Source organism: Panicum virgatum, chromosome 4N (genome assembly GCF_016808335.1).
Source record: "Panicum virgatum strain AP13 chromosome 4N, P.virgatum_v5, whole genome shotgun sequence".
Taxonomy (NCBI): Eukaryota; Viridiplantae; Streptophyta; class Magnoliopsida; order Poales; family Poaceae; genus Panicum; species Panicum virgatum.
Window position 1 is genome coordinate 48,176,920 of NC_053148.1, and position 20,496 is coordinate 48,197,415.

General features: G+C 47.3%; 4 protein-coding genes and 1 pseudogene across 4 annotated transcripts; 4 read left to right on the forward strand and 1 right to left on the reverse strand.

The window, feature by feature from the left end:
• The first annotated feature begins 2,224 nt into the window (after positions 1-2,224).
• On the forward strand, positions 2,225-3,238 carry LOC120670305. Its single transcript, XM_039950390.1, has 2 exons — positions 2,225-2,818; positions 2,856-3,238. Exon 1 carries the CDS (start codon positions 2,388-2,390, stop codon positions 2,760-2,762), a length of 375 nt encoding a protein of 124 aa, XP_039806324.1. The 5' UTR covers positions 2,225-2,387; the 3' UTR covers positions 2,763-2,818; positions 2,856-3,238.
• Positions 3,239-4,863: 1,625 nt separating this feature from the next.
• LOC120668645 (DNA-directed RNA polymerases II and V subunit 8A-like) lies at positions 4,864-7,779 on the reverse strand. The gene is made up of 5 exons (XM_039948389.1): positions 7,622-7,779; positions 6,903-6,980; positions 6,542-6,693; positions 6,264-6,361; positions 4,864-5,190 (listed from the first exon to the last, which is right to left on the reverse strand). Exons 2-5 carry the CDS (start codon positions 6,973-6,975, stop codon positions 5,079-5,081), a joined length of 435 nt encoding a protein of 144 aa, XP_039804323.1. The 5' UTR covers positions 6,976-6,980; positions 7,622-7,779; the 3' UTR covers positions 4,864-5,078.
• A 1,589-nt stretch (positions 7,780-9,368) lies between these two features.
• Positions 9,369-11,162, forward strand: LOC120670745 (AAA-ATPase ASD, mitochondrial-like). Its single transcript, XM_039950891.1, has one exon. It carries the CDS (start codon positions 9,447-9,449, stop codon positions 10,773-10,775), a length of 1,329 nt encoding a protein of 442 aa, XP_039806825.1. The 5' UTR covers positions 9,369-9,446; the 3' UTR covers positions 10,776-11,162.
• Positions 11,163-11,757: 595 nt separating this feature from the next.
• On the forward strand, positions 11,758-13,579 carry LOC120668646 (probable protein phosphatase 2C 59). The gene is made up of 7 exons (XM_039948390.1): positions 11,758-11,881; positions 12,094-12,192; positions 12,286-12,441; positions 12,703-12,789; positions 12,854-12,945; positions 13,034-13,108; positions 13,186-13,579. Exons 1-7 carry the CDS (start codon positions 11,809-11,811, stop codon positions 13,345-13,347), a joined length of 744 nt encoding a protein of 247 aa, XP_039804324.1. The 5' UTR covers positions 11,758-11,808; the 3' UTR covers positions 13,348-13,579.
• A 794-nt stretch (positions 13,580-14,373) lies between these two features.
• LOC120668648 lies at positions 14,374-17,070 on the forward strand (annotated as a pseudogene).
• The last annotated feature ends 3,426 nt before the right edge of the window (positions 17,071-20,496 follow it).

Genomic DNA, 20,496 nt, shown 5'->3' on the forward strand with positions numbered 1-20,496 from the left:
CTCGCCGCCCGCCATTGAGGTCCGCCGAGCTCGCCGCCAGCCGAGGCCCCCATGGGCCGACCGCCGCCATCGGGCCCGCCATGGTTCTCCGCCGCGCGCCTCCACCCGTCACGGCCGCCGCAGCGGAGCTCCGCGTGGCAAGGAGGCGGCGGCGGCGGGCCGGATCTGGCCGCCACGCCCGACCGTCTCCAGCGCGCGGGCCGGCGAGCTAGCTCCGCCACGCCTGTCCGCCGCCGACACGCGGGCCGGTGGCCCGCGGCCGTCACGCGAGCCGGCTCTTCATCGGCGTCGGCAGGCGACGGCAGGCGGTACTCCCTCCTCCGCAAGCTCGAGCTCCGCCGCCTCGCGGGCCGCGAGCTCGAGGTCAGCTCTGGTGCGGCGGCTCGCACCTCCCTCCTCCCTCGCCCTCCCGCGATTCGGGCGTGCCGGGCGCAGCAACTGGCTCGAGCTCTCGCGCGCGCCGGCAGAGCTCGAGCTCACGGAGGCCATGGCGCGCGCCGCCCCCTCCTCTTCCCTCTTCCCTCCACGTATTCGGATGACTGGGCAAGTACCGCCACGTCGGATGGTGACGTGGTCCAAAACCGCGCTGGATTGAGCTTAAGGTGGTAATGTGCATCGTTTGGTTAGTTCAAGGGTGTTGGATAACTGGTTTCGTAGTTCGGGGTCCAAAATTAGACGATCATGATAGTTCAGGATCGAAAAACGGACTTTACCTTTTATTAATTTGTAGTACCTGTGCTCAACTGCTCACAACCTCCTTACCATCGAATAAGCAAGTGGCCGTTTTGCCATGCAGCGATGATACTCCCACCGTTTGTACATGAATGATGTGTTGGTTATCAACAAAGTCTACAAATTTACATTTAAATGACAATATTTTGTGTGTGTGAAGGGAGTGTGCATCAATTGTTTCTTGTGGTAAACCTGTTTATGCTGTCTTGAGATTCCCGATCTCTTTGATGAGCTCATAATCCATAAGGGAGGGTGTTTGCGCATGTATCCATATAAGCGCGTGTGTATATGTATGTGTGTAGATGAGCGCCTGAGTTCGTATTTATTTGAAAAATAATAACTTTTGTACGAAAATTGTAAACAAATAACTATAGAGTTATTATAGTAGAAATGTATTTTTCATGATAAATCTAGCAATATAGGGCCCTTAATTCCTTGTGACAAATCTCAAATAGTCCCCCTAGTACTTAAAATACAATTTCCATTTACAAATAGTCCATCTGTTTTTATTTACATATTGTATTAGGTTTGTACTAAGTCAAACTTGACAAATTTTGACCAAATTTATAAAACGAAATAATAACATTCACAATACCTAATTTATTTCATTAAATCCACCATGAAGTATATGTTGATAATGCATATGTTAGATAGTATAGTTGCTATATTTTTCTGTAGATTTGATCAAAGTTAGATAAGTTTGACTTAGCATAAACCTAATACGATATGTAAATAAAAACAGAGAGATTACTTGGCAACTTCGACTTACAGTGCAAAGTTTGACTTTTACTTTTCACTCATATTTATTGTTAAGCACTTTCAAACATGCAAAGTACCTCAAATATGTTTAATAAAAAATACAATGATACTTTTAGTGCTCTAGTTAAATAGATACTTTTTCAAAATAATTAGCATGGATGGAAAAGGTTAAAATTGACAAGTGAACCGAGGTTACTGAATGGCCAAACTAAAAGTGCTAGTTGCACGTCTACAAACTGAATCATATGTTACAAGCCAAGGTTTTATTCAAAAATTGATGCAAGCCAAGGCAGCAAATGTTTGGCTTCTGAAACCTGTTCTGTCGTAATATTTCAAAAAAAAAAACCTGTTCTGTCGTCCATGCCAGTTGCCAGTTCCTCTACACACACTGCTTGCCGGTGAGGAGTTCCACGCGGTTAGCCGGGGCTCGACGCAACAATTACTGCTTGCTCGCGGCCAGTGGTCACCACGCGCTGTTAAAGGCCCGTTTAGTTTGCAAAAAAGTTGGCGAAAATTACTGTAGCACGTTTTGTTGTTATTTGACAAATAATATCAAATTATGAATTAATTAGGCTTAAAAATTCATCTCGTGCTAATCAGTTAGACTGTGTAATTAGTTATTTTTTTCAACTATATTTAATATTTCATGCATGTGTTGAAAGATTCGATGTGTCGAATAATGTAGGAAAATTTTTGGGAACTAAACGGCGCCTAAAACCCAGAGCCGGCTCGGCTACTCTTCCAACAGTGAGTGCCCTTCGTTTCACTTCACCACCTCACCTGAGCACCCGCCCGTGTCTCCCAGTGTCCCCCGTCCGGTCTCCTCGCACGCCAAACTCTGCGCGCCCGTGCGCTGCCAAGCCAGCAGCCTCGGCCAGGCGCGTGCCGTGAGCCCCATGAGGCGGCGGCGGTGGGCGCGCGCCGCGGCCGCGGTGTGCCTGGTCGTCGTGTTCGTGCTGCAGCTCGTCGCCGCGGGCGAGGGGAGGCGGGCGCCGCCGCTGCCGCCGGAGCGCGCGCGCGCCCACGCTCACAGGGGGAGCGGGCTGCCGCCGTCCACGGGCAGTGCGTCGTCGCTGCCCGTGCGCCACGGTGAGGCCGCCGCCGGCGCGTTCGTCGGCTTCAATGCCGCTGGCGCCCGGTGCAAGAGCGGCGGCCGGAAAGCAGCCGGACGACTGGCTCCTGCTGCTGCTGCTGCTGCTGCGTGCGCTGAGGAGGACGACGACGACAAGCGGCGCATTCCGACGGGTCCCAACCCTCTCCACAACAGATGATCGCGCGACGGGGCACAAGAAATCGGTGTCCATAGAAGAGTCTACCAAGCAACAAGTTCTCAGCTTTTTTTTTTTTTTGAGGTAAGCAACAAGTTCTCAGCTGTTCAGGGGGGAAAGCAACATGCACAGCCAGCCAGCAGCAGGCATGCATTGAATTGAAGCTCTGGCCGTCTTTTGGTACTCATGAATTCATCTCCTGTTCTCCTGCTGCTGTTCATCATGAACATGAACACGGACTAGATAAGTAGATAGCGATCTAGTAGCTCAGTTCAACAGTGAATTTTTTTTGGATGCTTAGATTCTTCTATCCATTTCTTCTTTTTCGAGCTTTTGTCTGCCAGCACCCGCTGTATATTCTGCCTAGCTGTTGGTCTCTTGTTCTGTCAGAAAACAAGAATTGCTGGGCTCAGCTCCCTCCCAGCTTTCCTCCGCGAGGCGTTTGTTCCGACCCTGGAAATGGAAGATTCTTCTGTTCATCATATCTGAATTGCTTCTCTGGCTGTGTTTAGTTCTGCGAAAAATTCCCAACATTTTTCATTGACGCATCACATCGTCTTACGATATATGCATGTAGTATTAAATGTAGTTAAAAAATATAACTAATTATATAGTTTAGTTGTAAATAACGAGACGAATTTTTTGAGACTAATTACTCTATAGTTGGATAATAATTATCAAATAAAACCGAAACGTGCTACAGTCCGGCACAAAAGCTTCACAAGGCACACGATCCTCTCTTCCTCTCTCTGAACCCAAAGATTTCCAGAGATCCTACGAGTATCAAATCTCGTGTAGGGCCTGCATGTGTTATCATGGCAGAAAAGGGATTTACTTACCAGAGGGTGGAAATACTCATTTTCAATGGTGTGAGAAAAAAAAGAATTTTTAATTACTAGTTACTCAGATAACACTGTTCCAGCCAATCACCTGAGGTGCTCTCTCTTCGAACGGGCATGTGTTAATGCTCTTGTACCCTTTTGCCTGTCCTTGGTCTTGATCAGTATAGCACGCGTCTGATGCTTGAATTGAAGGCCACTCTGCACACGCCTTTCTCAGATTTAGTCCTGGCGCCAGTACAATTGCTGGACATGATAAAAGATGGCCAGCCAATCTGCCAATGTGTGTGGCCGTGTTTAGTTCGGTAGGGTGTAAACGCAAAAAAAAATTGCGTTTCGAATCTTTTCAATTTGAAGCACTAAATGAAGTTTATTTACAAAATTTTTTGCACAGATGAGTTGTAAATCGCGAGACGAATCTAATGATGCTAATTAATCCATGATTAATTAATAATTAGCGGATGGTTACTGTAGTATCACTGTTGCAAATCATGGATTAAGTAGGCTCATTAGATTCGTCTCGCGATTTACAGCCCATCCATGCAAAAAGTTTTATAAATAGACTTTATTTAGTATTTCAAATTAGCAAGATTTTTTTTCACTTTAATACGTTTACGACTTTTTTACGTTCACGGTGTGGAACTAAACACACCCTGTATCTCTGACTCTGAAGATTTATATGAATATGATCCCAGGAAAAAGGCTGTGGCAGTATACGGTGACCGCGGCTCCTGCAGTCCTGCTTCTAGGTGCAAATGCAATGAGTATGTAGGAGACGTGCTCCTCCATGGGATTGTTCTTGCTTCTTGGTCCAGAGCCAGAACCCCTTACTGCCAGCTCTTCAAAACTTGGTTGGGGATGCAGCGGTGGTCCAACAATCTCCAATCCGTTTGGTTCTTGGCAATAGCCCTTGGAGCCTTTCTGTGGCTGGCAGGGTGGCAGGGCAGTGAAGTTTTCTGCGTACACAAAGGCTGTCCCAGTTCATATCCTGATCTATATGTGGTACGAGTAAAGGCTTGTGCTCCTGGGCCGCAGCTGGTTCTTGTCCTATGGGAGACTGGGAGGGAAATGGCATGTGAACTTTGTAATAACCATCCAAAAGCATGTACCGGCCGTCTGGGGTTCATTGATCGGCTGCTGGAGATTGAGTGTTCCAATGCTCCTGAGATAGAGCTCACTCTGATACCACTGCATGATCATATGTAGCAAGTAGCAACGACAAGCAAACCCACCGTATCATCATCAACATGCACAGATTAAAAATGGATGTGAAGACAGCTTTCGCAGTGTAATAAACCAGAAGATAGAACAGCCATAGTATTATCCGCCAATGAAGCACTTCACGTGCTCAGTTGTAGCGAGATTACATCACTACATGGTAGAAGTTGTTTCTACCAATTGAAAGCCCACTGATAGTACATATAGGGTGGAAGTTGAGTACAGTCAACAAGGTAACCAGCCTTTCGAGTAGCCAATACGTTTACACCTTTCTGATAAGAAGAAACAGCCTCTGATCCAGCTGGAAGCTAGCTGCACTGGAACTATCACACCTAAGCAGCATCAGGAGGCCACCAAAAGAGGCATAGATCTCCCTGGAATGAGGGCATAGAGGTATTGAATATAAATAACAAACTGACTTAACTACGGAATCAACACTGGTAAACGTATGCCAATAACGTGCGCAGATCAGTCTACATTGCAATTTTGCCTACCAACATACATAGTGCTTACTGCTCAACAAGATGAATAAAGTTGGAGGTGTAACAATGCCATGCACTTCTGTTTCACAAAATAACGGCTTCAAGTAACTTAACTAAAGATATACTGCTTCAAGTTGAAAGTATAACCTACGCATCAAATTTGTCTAATTAAGACAGTTGCTTTAAATATTTTTTCTTCTTCCTTTGGGATAACTAGACTAAGCTTGCGATGATCTTCCATTTGTTTCAGACAGCTACACACAACGAACATCTAATGTGTCTAACCCATGAAGTTTGCATTGATCAACTGACATGATTCTTCAATAGACGCTCGCATGGCCACAAGCCAAGGCAGTATTTTATCCATAGAAATTTTGCTTTCAAACACAATGTAAACCAGTAAAGTAATTTCATCTTAAAACATAAAAGAACAACATTAATTGGTCAGACTACCTTAGCAAATTAACATTTAACAGGATTCAACAGACCATGTACCAGTACTTGTTAAGAATTGGCAAAAAATTAGACTTATCATAACTAAGAAATGATTGGTATCCTGCGAGGCTCTAACAGACTTATGTAATTCACAGGGCAGATCTAAAAAAATTACCATTACGGATCAATCATAAGAAAGAAATGATTTGTATCCTCAGAGGCTCTAACAGATTTATGTAATTCACAGGGCAGATCTAAAAAAATATCACGTGGGATCAATCATACATGTTCCAACTTATGTTGAGGATCATTTCAGTCACTTTTATTTAGTTATACAGGTTGTTAGTACTTAGATATTACAATGGTGTCTTAAGAAAACACACCCATAGGTCGCAATCATCTTTAGTGGTTCATACATATGAATTAGGACCCAGAAAAATGCACAGGAACAAGGAAACAAACCAGTGTCACAGTAAATGATGTAGCATCATATACACAGAACAATTATTACAAGTTCAGAGAAAGCATACACTTTAGTAGATGAGCTGGTGGAACTGTCTTCTGAGATCTTGTAAAGCTTTCCATGCATGACATAGTCAAACTTGTCAGCAAGTGTTTTCCTTCCAGCCTGAATGAAAGGAATGGCATCATATTATTTATCCAATAAAAATGAGCCTCAGGGAAGACAAGTCAATAGAAACAAAAAACATATCGTGGCACCTAGAACACATTCAGATCTGTATTCCCATAACAAAATTTTCACTATGGCAAGACCAAGTTATGAGAGAAATTAGGTGCGCTGTATCACCTGTGTGTAGTAGCCAGTGTCTGGTGTTCCATCCAGATTCAGAGTAGGAGCTAACACCATGTTGAACTTGTCACCGACACGCATCGGGTAAATCTCAGTAGCAATATCTAGTTGCATGTGCATCTGCTCATTATGAGCTTCGATGCGAGTGACTGCATTAAAAAAAAACAATGTTACATCAGCCCACATGTGCAGCAAGAGAAATATGAACAATCCTGTTACCAGCACTCAAAGGCCTGCATAACAAAGAGCGAAGTAAAGCAATCACTAACAACAATTTACAAGACACATTCACAGTTTCGGAACAGGAGGGAACATCGTGGGAGTCTAGATTACTGTGTAAAAGCCAGAGATAAATTACCTCTGTCAAACTTCTTGCCATCAGGATCGAGCCTGCTCACACTGAAGTTATCGTCCAAGAGGTACTCAACCATTTCCCCTGTACATGATGGATAGCACTCGTTTTATTAAATGATACAAGCCGAAATAGCCTAGCAGCAACACGAATTAAGTTCACAAATCGCAACAATAAAGCACAGAAGTTCAACATAGGCAAATAGCAGTCTCCTGGAGTTCTATTACATAACATGGCAGTCCCAAACTTACGAAACTACACTAATAAGAGCATGATAGCAATAAAGTGCCGCTTGCAACCCAGGCTTCTTCTCCACCCCGATTTTGTTCATTCTTCCACATCCACGGGACCGAAAAACAAAGCGTTGGTGTCTGTAGAGGATGCAGAAGTTACACCAACGCTAGCACTAACTGAATTTGCTGCCATCTACTAGCGGCGGAGAAAAGTCGAGGAAGAAAAGGCACACTATATCAGGAATGGGGAGCAAAGAAACAACGCAAGACGAAAACTAGATCGGAATGGGAAGAGAGGAATCATGCCACAAGAGCTGAAGAGAAGACCAGTAGTCTCCGGATCTAGGGGGCGCATAATTTTGGCAAACGAAATCGAAGTTACTAGTTGGTAATATATTGCAGCTGGACCCAGATCCGAATACAAAATAGTTCTGCTAGGGTTTGGGGTGCTCCGTCTCGCACAGCAGAAGGAAGGAGAAGGGGCGGGCATACCTGGTGGATGCTCGTCGCCGGCAAAGGGCTGGGCGAAGACGTGACGAGTAGCGCCGCCGCTCGCCCAGTCGCCGCCGCCAGGAAGGAAGACCAAGGGGAGGAGTCGGAGAGAAGGGAAAGGGGGAAGACACAGAGGCCCAAAACCCTGAACGGGGGTGCTCGCAGTCACTTACACGTGGGTCCGGCCCCACGTGTAAGTGACTGAGTCCCCAGGGAAGCGGAGACTGTCAATGAGCCGAGCCGAGCCGACCTCGAGCGAGCCTGCCACCTCAGGTTGGACTTGGAGTTCGGTAGCATCCGGAGCCGAGCTCGAAGCCTTGAACTAGGTTCGTGAAAAGCTCGCCAATACTCGGCAAAACTGTCAAGCGGTCACCACAAAATCCCTAGGAACAGTTTTTTTCACAACAGAAAAGAAAAAAGGACAAGCTGTTCCAAATTGAAAACGATGCTCACCTAGATCAATTCCGCTATACCTCTCGTGCTAGACACGCGTGTTAGGATTAAGGAAGATGGAGAAAGGATATATCCATAAAAATAACAAATAGAGAATATTTCTACTGAAAATGGATTATTTTTTCACCATGCGATTCTTACACCCGCCAGTCGTACTCTTCCCGTTCATTGATAAACCAAATCGGCCGCGTCTAAGGGATGTTGGGACCAAATCGACACCACCTTGGGTATCCATAGGCCGATCCACGTTCCCTCCACCTTCCCATGTCTTTGTTCCCATCGTATAGCAAGATTTAAGCACTGCCGTTAATATTTTAACGTCCTCCAACTTAGTCGTGATTAGCTGGGCTTATCATTCCTTGCACCGATAAGGAGCAACGACTAGATCTGGGTGACTAGAATTCTATTCGTTCGATTAGTTATCGATTAAACATGATTAGTCATCTAACTAAGCAAGGAAATGATCAAATTTGCAGTAACAGGGTGCGTCCACTGTGTGGTTGGACTACTGGGCTAGCATTAGGCCCATTAGGTTCTAGGTATATATACACAGCCGCACTTTCCTCCCAAGCCGCCGTCGCCCAAAATGCGAGCCAGAAAACGGACGAACCATCATTGTGGTGTTCATACTTGATATATATTGTGTAACGTATAGTATACATATCACATCAGTTCTGATATGATAGGATAACTATACAGATGACTAGGCTCGATTAATTAACCTATCGACCTAATCACGACTAATCTCGACTAATCACCTTATGATGCCATGGCGACTAGGCTTAGATTTGCCTCATAAATTAGCTCTAAACTTATGCAATTAGTTTTATCAGTAATTTACGCCTAATATTTCTAGTTAGCATCCAATCATTTGATATGTTAGGATTAAACTTTAGCCCTTGGGCTTGGAACAAACACCTTGCCAAGAGTCTAACTCAACAGTTCCTTCGGCGCCCCGGCTCCGTTGAGCGTTGACGCCGAACCGAGCGTTGGTGCCTTAACTTTGAGTCTATGACTATTCCCCTCCATGCACATGCACCACCTGCTAGTGCAACCAATCATGTTCTGATGATCTGATCCCTGTCAGAAACATCGGATCAAGGACGCATTGTCAGCCAAGTCAACTCGCCGGCTCGTTGATTTTGATCGGCGTGCTGGCCAAACCTGCATCTGTCAGTTGCGTCAAATCAATGGAGCCATCGTCACCGACGAGCACAGGGTCGGTTCCGACGAGCTATATAAAGAACGCGCGAGATGGCACGGATGATCCAGACCACATTCGAGTCGCGATCAATCATCCCACAAGACACACAGTCACTGTCAGAGTGAGAGTGAGAGCCCTGACTGACCTTGCGATCGAGCCCCGAGCAGCATGAAGGCAGCCGTGAGCTGGGGCTCCCTGGGCTCGCTCGTCGCCACCGCCATGGTGGTGCGCGCGGCGGTGCGCGAGGTCCTCCCGCCGGAGGCGCCCGGGGCGCTGCGGGCGCTCCTCGCCCGCGCCGCGGCCGCGCTCGCCCAACCCACCGACGCCATCGTGGTCCACGAGGTGGACGCCAACGGCGTGCCCAACGAGCTCTACGACGCCGCGCAGCTCTACCTGGGGGCGCGCTGCCTCGCGTCCGCGCCCGCGCTGCACCTCCACAAGGCGCACGGTGCGCCGGAGGCCGTGGCGTCGCTCCCGGACGACCACGCCGCGAGCGACACGTTCCGGGGCGTCCGCGTGCGGTGGACGTCGCGGAGCGCGGAGGCACCGGGGGGCGGCGCCGCGCACCACTACGCGCCGTTCCGCGGCCCGCGCGGCTTGTTCGGGGCCCCTGGAGGCGGCGCCGGGCGGCAGCAGCGGTGCCTGAGGCTCGAGTTCCCGCGCCGCCACCGCGACGTCGTGCGCGGCGCGTACATCCCCCACGTCCTCGCCGTGGCGGCGGCGCTTCGGCTCAAGATGCGGGAGCGGAAGCTCTACACTAACAACCCCATGTTCGGCGGCGGCGGCGGGATGGACGACCACCAGATGCTGTGGTCGTCGCACCCGTTCGCGCACCCGTCCACGTTCGACACGCTCGCCGTCGACCCGGCGCTCCGCGACGGCATCCGAGCGGACCTGCTCCGCTTCGTGCGCCGGCGGGAGCACTACGCGCGCGCCGGCCGCGCGTGGAAGCGCGGGTACCTGCTCCACGGCCCGCCGGGCACCGGCAAGACCAGCCTCATCGCGGCCATCGCCAACCTCCTCGAGTTCGACATCTACGACCTCGAGCTCACCGCGGTGGGCTCCAACTCCGACCTCCGGAGGCTGCTCGCCTCGACGCGCCCCAAGTCGCTCATCGTCGTCGAGGACATCGACTGCTCCCTCGGCCTCTTCGACCGGACGAGAACGTCGCCGCCAGGCCAAGGCGACGAGCTCGACGACCCTGGAACGCCGCTCCCCCTCCGCATGTCGCCGTACCCACCGCGTGGCCGGGAGAGGATCAGCCTGTCCGGCGTGCTCAACTTCGTCGACGGGCTCTGGTCGTCGTGCGTCGGGGAGCGGCTCATCGTGTTCACCACCAACCACGTCGACCGGCTCGACCCGGCGCTGCTCCGGCCCGGCCGCATGGACCGCAAGATAGAGCTCGGCTACTGCAAGGGCCACGCGCTGCGCGTGCTCGCCAAGAACTACCTCGGCGACGGCGACGACGATAGTGAGCCGGCTGATGACTGCAGGTAAGAGGAGCTGATCGGAGAGGCAGAGAGGCTGCTGGAGGAGGTGCATTTGACGCCGGCCGATGTCGCGGAGGTGTTCATGGGGTGCGACGGCGACGGAGCCCCCGCCGCGATGCAGAAGCTCGTGGACGACCTCAAGAGCAAGATGATTGCTCAGAATTCCGCAGGGAGCAACGACTGCTAAAGATCGGTCGCTATCAGGTTGTCACTTATCAACAAGTGCTATCAACGTTGTCGGCGCCAATGCAATGTCAGAGCAATGTCAAGTAGTTTCGGCAGAAGACATCAGAAGAGGCTTTTGCTTTGTAAGAGTGAACTCTGTTTTAAGTAGAAGTCTTCTTGAAAAGGAACTCTGTTGTAAGAGTGAACAATCTTTTTATCTCTTTTCTTTTAAGGCAAGTACATTGGTGTCGTCTTAAAGGCAATCTCATATAGTGACATATAATCTTGAGACGACCTACTAGATAACTTCTACAATGGTTTGTCTTTTTAGTTGTTTCAAAGTTATACCACACCCCTTAGTTTGCAGATGAAATAAAAAAATATTTTGAGTTGTATGGCAATAACAACAACTCATATAATGGTGGGAAGTAGTCTCATACTCCTAAATTTTAGCCTATGAGACTGTTGTTTTGCGAGGCAACCACCTCTGTCTCTCATCTCGCTCTCTCTCCTCCACATCACCAAAAATTCTACGTGGCATTTGCATGAGACGACCTTTGAGACCCCTGACGTGTAGCAATATACATGCTCTTAGGCCGAGGTCTTTTTGTTTTTGTTCTCACTTTACAGGGTTATCTGCAAATACAAGGCATGACCGCATGAGTGCAGGACCAATATTTTAGCATGTACTATCCACAAATACTTCCTGAATTCCTGCTAAATCGTGATTAGACTGCATGTGAAGTCATCCATTTGAAAAGTTCCTAGAAATGGTGTCCGATAAGCCTACCTCACACAAACGCTCTTCATCTTGTGGCAGTGAAAACGGCAAGTTCAGCTACGGGTATGCAAGCTCTCCTGGGAAAAGATCTTCCATGGAGGACTTCCATGAAACCAGAGTAGATGGTGTCGATGGAGAGACAGTTAGGCTGTTTGGCGTTTTCGACGGTAAGACCCAGCCTATCTCGGACGGAAAATTCATGACACTGAAGAAAGACTTTTAGGTGTAACCGATGTAAGCAAGCAAGAGTGATCTTTGTTCAACCAGATCATAACTTGTTCCATAGCAGCAATTGCTAGTGTCCAACCAGATCACTGACTTTTGGTGGGAAAAATTGGCAAGACTGTTTGATTGCTAACTGATTTCTTTCCCCCTGTAGGCCATGGTGGCGCTCGAGCAGCAGAGTTTGTAAAGCAAAACCTTTTCACCAATTTAATCAAGCACCCAAAGTTCTTCAGCGATACCAAATCAGCTATTGGTATTATAACCCTCTGCAGTTGCTACAGCTTTGAAGAAAAGTAGTTAAAATTCTGAACTTGGGAGTCTGAATGTTGGTAATATCCTCCTGCAGCTGAAACTTACACTCACACAGACTCGGAGCTTCTGAAAGCTGATACCAGCCATCATCGAGATGCGGGGTCAACCGCTTCCACTGCTATTCTTGTAGGTGATCGCTTGGTGGTTGCGAATGTTGGCGATTCTAGGGTAGTCATATGCAGAGGGGATGGTAAGTCAAAATCCCCTAGTACATATTTCAGCCGGTGCTTGTGACATTTCAGCTTCCACTACACATTTCTTTGTCCTTTTTTTATAGGCATTTCTTTGTCCTTTTTGTAACGAGTTGCAGAATTGCAGTCTCTTCTTGTAACTAGGTAGTTTGTTTAACATGTTTGCTGTTAGTTAGAGCAACTGTCACGTAGCACAATTGGGCCTTTTTGTGATCCAAATTTCTGACAATATAACCTTAAAATTCTCCACCGTGATGCAGCTATAGCAGTGTCAAGAGACCACAAGCCAGATCAGACAGACGAGAAGCAGAGGATAGAGGAAGCTGGTGGATTTGTGATGTGGGCTGGTATGTCCATCTCCTTGGTTTATTGGCCACCAAGATACGACTTTGATCTGTGAAAAATCGGCAGGAACATGGCGTGTTGGTGGCGTTCTTGCTGTTTCCCGAGCATTCGGTGACAAGCTCCTAAAGCAGTATGTGGTTGCTGATCCAGATATCAAGGTTTGTAGGTTTCCCAGAGCATGCAACTGATGCAGACCAGTCACCAGCATCATTTGAAAAAAAAAAATCCCCTGTTTGGTTGGTTCAGGAGGAGGTTGTGGACAGCTCCTTGGAGTTCCTCATCCTTGCAAGTGATGGTCTGTGGGACGTGGTGACCAACGAGGTAAAACACCAAACCTTTCATCAGAAAAAAATCAAGTGTCCCGGGAAGCTCATCTGAAGCTAAGCATCTGCTTGCAGGAAGCCGTGGCCATGGTGAAGCCGATCCTGGACTCGGAGCAGGCGGCCAAGCGGCTCCTCGCGGAGGCCTCCCAGCGGGGAAGCGCCGACAGCATCACCTGCGTCGTCGTGCGCTTCATGGAGCAGCACAACGGGCTGGGCAGGGCCACCAACCAAGCCTAGTAAACATCTGCTGCTGCGAGTCTGTGACAGCTTCTGGGCACCAAATATACAATTTTACTCTACTTTCTGCTTCGTAGCATCATTCTAGAGATGCATTCTAGAGATGCAGTTAAACCAGCGTCATGTGTAAGTCCGTTGTTTTATTTGCGCTGTAACTGAAAATGTAAGCGAACTGTCTTGGAATGTAATCTGGGGAGAAAAAGAATCATTCCCCAATCGTTTCTTGAGCTCATTCATATTGCCAATGCGAAGAACAGGGGTGGGTGATTGATGGATGGCGTTGCTCAGGTAACCGCTCAGGGGGAAATAATGGTGATTATTTCCCAGATTCATCGAGCAGGGACCTGCTCTCGTGATTGAAGAAATCATCATGGCAACACCCCTTATCATCCGAAACCAAAACATGATACTAGGAAGATTGAAGAAGAGAGAGAGAAAAAAAAACAAGCAGCGTCGAAAGAAACAAAGAGCACTGGATCGATCCAGAGGAGGAGGGCGTTGGGCTCGGACTACTTTTAAGCTCCGCAAGGCGGGGGAGAACCCGAAGTTCAGACGAGCGAACCATGTTTTTCGTCATCGCCGCCACTCTCCTCGCATCAACCACCAAATGAAACCAAAACAAAGAAGAATCCGACGAAGAAGAAGAAGCAAAAGCAACAGAGAGGATCACGAACAGCACATCTCGCATCTGATCAGGACGAACGGCGGACGTTTCTGCCTCTCGGAGCGGCGCGGCGGCACAGGTGATGCGAACCCTAGGCGGGGGGCGTGTCACTTTATAAGCCGAGCGCTCGGCGAACGCCCACCAAGTTGCCTTTATTTCCGAATGTGCCAGCCACCGTTGCAAGCGCTTCGGGCCTACTGATGTGGGCCGTGGATCAGTCGGGGGCCCAAGAGTTAAACGCTGCTGGCTGCCTACGAAAATATCTGTAATGGGCTCAAATCCTCGCAGCCCAGTCCACGAAAAAAGAGCCCAACTTAAGCATACATTGGGCTCAGCGATCCCGTCTTCCGGAGGCCCACGACAGCAATGGCGTAGTCTCCCCTTCCCCTCGGGCCTCGGCGAGTCGGCGGTGTGTTGTGCCGGAGGAGATGGCGGCGGCGGGAGGAGTCGCAGGCGAATCCTCGGCGACGAAGACGAAGCGGCTCAGGGTCGCCGTCATCCGCCCCGACCTTGGGATGGGTACGCCTTCCTCGCCCTCCCTGATCGTCCTATCTGATCCTTGGGCGGGCTGCGGGCGCGTCCCCTCCCTTGCTGAAGATCCAGGAACGAGAAGGAAGTTGGTTAGGTTGGGCGTTCTCAATTTTTGCGCAGGTAGGATTATGACACCTCAGGTGGTGGTGGGTGTACCTGTTTTGAGGGAAAGGTCGAGTGTTTTCCGTACGAATTTCTACTACTAGTAAAACAGAGACGCCATTGTTAGCATGCTGCAGTGCAGGAAACGTTGCGCTAACTTAATTCGTTGCTGTATCCTAGTGTCATGTCATGGGGAGCACGCAGTTGGAAAATTTAAGAACAATTTCTGAATAAACTTTTTGCAGTGCCAACAGCATGTAGAACTACAATGGCAACACAAAAGACCTGAGCTGCTCAACTATTGTGGATTTCTTGTGTGTAGGTGGTGCTGAGAGATTGATTGTTGATGTGGCCTGCCAGCTTGCTGCCCATGGACATGATGTTCATGTTTTCACAGCACATCATGATAAAAACCGTTGCTTTGAGGAGACTGTTTCTTGTAAGGCTCCCAACTCTACGTACTTATTACAGTTCCCGATGCCCTTTCTGCTCATTACAGCTAAATTAGCTTCCTTGTGTTATGTTTGCGTTTTTACACATTGTGCACTTTCTTCTTGATTTTGGAGTACAAGTCAAGTCATGCCCATGTGAACTCAATTCCTACGAAATATTACAGAATTATGTGGATGGCAAAATTCTGCATATGCAAATACAATCTTTACCTGGTTTATCTCTGATTGTTTTGCAGGTCTGTTCCCAGTGACTGTATATGGGGATTTCCTGCCCCACCATGTGTTTTACCGCTTCCATGCTGTTTGTGCTTATCTCCGCTGCCTTTTTGTTGCACTCTGTGTGCTACTTCAATGGCCCTCCTTTGATGTCATAGTGGTAGACCAGGTTTCTGTTGTGATTCCACTACTTAAACTAAAGTCATCATCGAAGGTATCAATCTGTTGTTTGAACTGCTCATTGTCCTGTAATTTCTGTTCTTCTTCAATAATTTATACCTTGCATCTCCAGGTAGTATTCTATTGTCATTTCCCTGATATGTTACTTGCGCAACATACCAGCATGATTCGGAGATTATATCGTAAGCCAATTGACATAATTGAGGAGGCCACTACTGGTATAGTCTTCTCTACCTAGAATTGTATCTGCTTTTTTCCCCCTCTCAAATGCATATCTGCTATATTTTTTCCTTAAACAACCTCTGTTTAGCTGTACGTCTTGGCATCTAGCAGAATTCTATTTATTATGATTATTCTTCTACACATGTCAGGTATGGCAGATTTGATTTTGGTCAATAGCAAGTTCACTGCAGCAACCTTTGCAAGGACTTTTCGTCTTTTACACACTAGAGGAATTGAGCCTGCTATTCTGCATCCAGCTGTCTCTGTTGAGCAGTTTCATGAGCCTCATGCTTATAAGTAACTTCATACTTGTATATCTCTTCATAACTGACTTAGGTTTCACTCATTCAGATTGCATATACTATAGACAGATGTTCTCAACCATATCATGTAGAGTTTAGCTAAATTATGCTACCATCTTTTGTGCAGGTTGAATTTCTTATCGATCAACCGGTTTGAGAGGAAAAAGAATCTTGATCTAGCCATTTCAGCATTTTCTTTGACGCTTCCTGGTGACGCTCTGCAGGAAGCAACCTTAACAGTGGCTGGTAATTTCTGCTTATTGCTTCTCCTTTCAGTTGCATGTTCAGTGTTATATCACTACATCATTGATTTAAAAATGTCAAATTATTTGCTGTGCTAATTTCTTGCAATGCTCCTTCTTTAGGTGGTTATGATATGCGTCTCAAGGAAAATGTTGAATACCTTGAGGAGCTTAAAAGATTGGCAGTGACTGAAGGGGTTTCTGAACAGGTCAAATTTGTGACATCTTGCTCAACATCCAAAGAAACGAGCTTCTCTCCAACTGCCTTTGTGTTTTGTACACTCCAAAGGTGAATGTGTAGCAGTCTAGTTGTGCTATGACTCGCATTAAGCTAAGCATTCAACTTTAACAAGCTCGTGGTTGCTACTTATCCAGGACGAGCATTTTGGCATTGTTCCTCTTGAAGCCATGGCAGCCCATAAGCCTGTAATTGCATGCAACAGCGGTGGCCCAGTGGAAACAGTTGTGAATGAAGTGACAGGGTTTCTTTGTGAGTTGTGACCCCTCTCCCGCAGAATTCTCAAAAGCCATGCTGAAACTTGCGAGTGATCATGACCTTGGTGTCAGGATGGGTAAACAAGCACGAGACCATGTGGTGCAAAAATTCTCGACCAAGACATTTGGTGACCTCCTCCACAGCTATGTCCTGAATGTGCACCATCAGAGGATGGAGTGATCTATAATACCGTGTAGCCACTCTTTCCAATGCAAACAATAGGCACTCCTGCACTTGTATAGTTTTATTATGTACTTCCTCGATTTACTTTTGTATAGGTGTTAAGATTTGAAAAGGTCAAACGTTCGAATTTGAATTTGTAATTTTCAATCATATATATATATATATATATATATATATATATATATATATATATATATATATATATATATATATATATGTGTGTGCGCGCGCGCGCGCGCGCATGCTTAGCGTACAAAGTCATATCAATAGATTCACAACTCAAGATCTTGTGACGCCACGACACTGATTTTTCGTAGTAACAGTTAATACACGGCACAGCTACTGAATGATTCGAAACTTTTCCAAATCCTAATACGCCTTTCAAAAATTAGAGAAGGAACACAAATCACGAATTTCACTAAACAGGAAAGTCGAGCAAACGACTGGAATTTGGACAGTGCATGGTTTTCGCAAAGAGAAAAGGACGGTTGGGTCAGCACGTGTACCCTGCAGCGTAGTTTTTTCTCCATGTGTACGGCCGCTACAAAAGTAAACGATCAGCAAATCTCATCATCACACAAGAAAAGTTTTTCCTAGACTAGAAAAAAACCTGTCCCTATCACATTTGAACTTTGGACCCCGGCTTTTTTTCAGAAAAAAAAAACTTTGGACCCGGCCGCGTGTGCTTCATCTTCTTCTTCATCCTCCTGTTGGTCTTGGGCAGCCAACGCCGCTACAACGGCCGGACGAAGCCGGCACGTGCGGCGCGACGATTTCCACCGGCGGCGTCACCCCAAAATCTAGCTACGGTTCACGCGTGCGAGGCGGCGGCGGGTCCAAGGTAGCACGGCGGAGACACGGTACGGACGGAGAACGCCAACCGCCGGCGCCCGCCGGCACCGTGCATCCGAGACGACGAGACATCGAGAGTCACTGACATGCAGGGCAGGTGAGGTGAGAGGTGCAGTGATGTCCTTGTCGCCCAGTCGCTCACTCCAACGGAGAGCTACCCAGAAGAAGGAACGGAATGGAAGCATAGGTTTCTTGTGAGCTCTGCTGCTCGTTGGTCTTGCTCGCGCCGTCGCGCGTGCATCCAGGTGCAGCTCTGTGCCCTGATTGACCGTCGTCCAACCATACTTGCCCGTCAATGAAAATGGCCAGTAGTCCAGTACAGACATCCATGCTTACGTGGACAGCCGGAGAAAAGGGTTACATCAGTCAAAACCCTGCACTGATTAGTGCTCGATTACCATTACTATAAGCCGGTTGATGGCACGATCAGGCAGTAGCTAGGATCGGTTCTTGGCGTCTCTGTCTCAGCTCCAGCCCAGAAGGAAGCAAATCCAAAGCTGCCGCGACTGGAACGATGTCTCTGAACCTTCTAGGAAGGACGACACTGAATGCAGCCAAGGCAACCTAGTACCTGAAATCTGATGGGTTGGTGTGCATGGTTACTGTGTCTCAGAAAAAGAAACATAATTTGTGAAGGCAAAATGGTAGTAGCAGTTCAAATGAAGACCGTTTCAGACGAAGGCTGGTTCCTAGCCTCCTCCCTAGGAGATGACCTGAAAACGTAGGCGTTGAACTCTTCTGAGTTGAAAAGCTTAGGAGTTGAATTCTTCTGATTAAACAAACGATGCTTCATGCTAATCGATTGCTTTTTGTTAACACGTGCTACAAGCTAGATAATTCTAACCATCATCTAATACTAAAAAAACAAAGACTCTTCAATTCTTCCTCTATTTTTTCCACAAAGATGGCAAGAGATTCGCCGTGAATATTATTAGAAGAGAGAACACAGAATCCCAAGAAACAAAAAATAGCAGTCCTTTGCCCAATTCAGTTGATGCACAGTGCATATAGCATAAAAAACAGTCCACATGTGTGCACAGGCGAATTCTGTGAAAAGGCCAGGTTGAAGACCTCTGAGCCAGACTGGAAGAAAAGAAGCTGCAGCTGAACCAAAGACGAAGACCTCGTCGAGAGAGCATTCAGTGGCTGGCTGGCTGGCTCATTGGTTCGACGACGACTGAAACGTAAGCATCCAAGGGGTTGAATCAGGCGACCCATGTCGTCTTTTTGAACGAATCAGTCCAACAAAAAAAACATTATCATGCGAAACAGTGAAGAACATGGTACGAATCCGTCCAAAACAGCATATATTTGTCACCGGAAATAATTGCAGCGTTCGCACTGCATGATCAATCTGCATCGCCGCCCTATAAGTTCAGTTCAGAAGCTTCTGCGCCAAGGTTAAACCCCTCCTTTTTGACCGCTTCAATTTTTCCAGAAAATGATGGGGAGATCTCAACCACCTCCACACTTTACCCTAACAGTAAACAGAACACAATCAGGTTTTGGTAGGATGAAACTTCTCCCTGAGTTAGCTGCTGGTAAATCATCAACTACAGAGGGATTAGAATCGGTTTGGTAACCCTCAGACCTTTGAGAAAAAAGTTACAGCATGCCCTGCCTGATGAGATCAGTTCAGAGACTTTTGTTTTCTGAGCTGGTCGGCGAGAGATTTGCAGTCGAGGGTTTTATGTTCCAGTTGTTTTTGGCTTGCGTGATCGATTTGGGGGTGAACGTGTGCGTGTGCGTGTCACTACTGATCATACATTTTCAGCAAATGCGGCACATCTGCCGCCGCCGTACGACTGGTGTGTGCTAGCGATCGATGCAGAGCTCACTGAACTCGTTTGGTTCCATGAACCAGTTATATACGGACAAGGACGAGTACACAATAGTAGTACAAATGTTCTAGCAGCTAGGAATATATATAGGATACGTGTGGAGAGATTGGGTTCATCAATCGTTTCTTTCTGACTTGTATGCTCTGAAACTCTGACTTTGATCCATTTTCCACACTACTCTTTATAGATGCGTTTGTGCCTGTGTGTAAACAACTAACATGGATTGTTCATCGCTTGTGACTAGGAAATCTATCATGCATCTGAACCCTTGCCACTTGCTTGATCGCCTCCAAGGGGCCAGCCAAGTGAGACTAGAGGACATAGGTGTTGCACTTTGAACAGATTCTTAGCAGCTTGCCGTGTTTTTCCAGAGTACATTCAGAAAAGACAGACGTAGCATTTTTATTTTTATTTTGAAAAGTAGCATTTTTATTTTAATTCATGTTAACCTAGTATATGTATTTCGTTCAAAAATAGTTTTAGACTACTCTAGCTATATCTACTGCAATTCTCATGAGTCATGACGTCCTTCGTTGCTAGTCTCAAGCTCATTTTCACAGAGGTAAAAAAAGGTGGGGGATATAATCAGAGAGGGATTTTATCTTTACTGTAGTCTACACGGTTGAATAATGAGCGCCCAATTATTCAGTGAGCCTCTTAAAGTGTCGTCGGTTTCAGGAACCATCGATGCTTGCATCCGATTCGCGGGAGACCGGGAAACGGCCCTCCTGGTCTCGATCAACCGGTTGCCTTCCTCGCGTCTCATCGATCACTCCGTCTCAGCTCGCTCCCTCCCTATTCAAACAAAATAAAACGTCCTCTCCCTGTAATTGGAATTAACCTCTGAGTGTTCTTGTCGTCTTCAA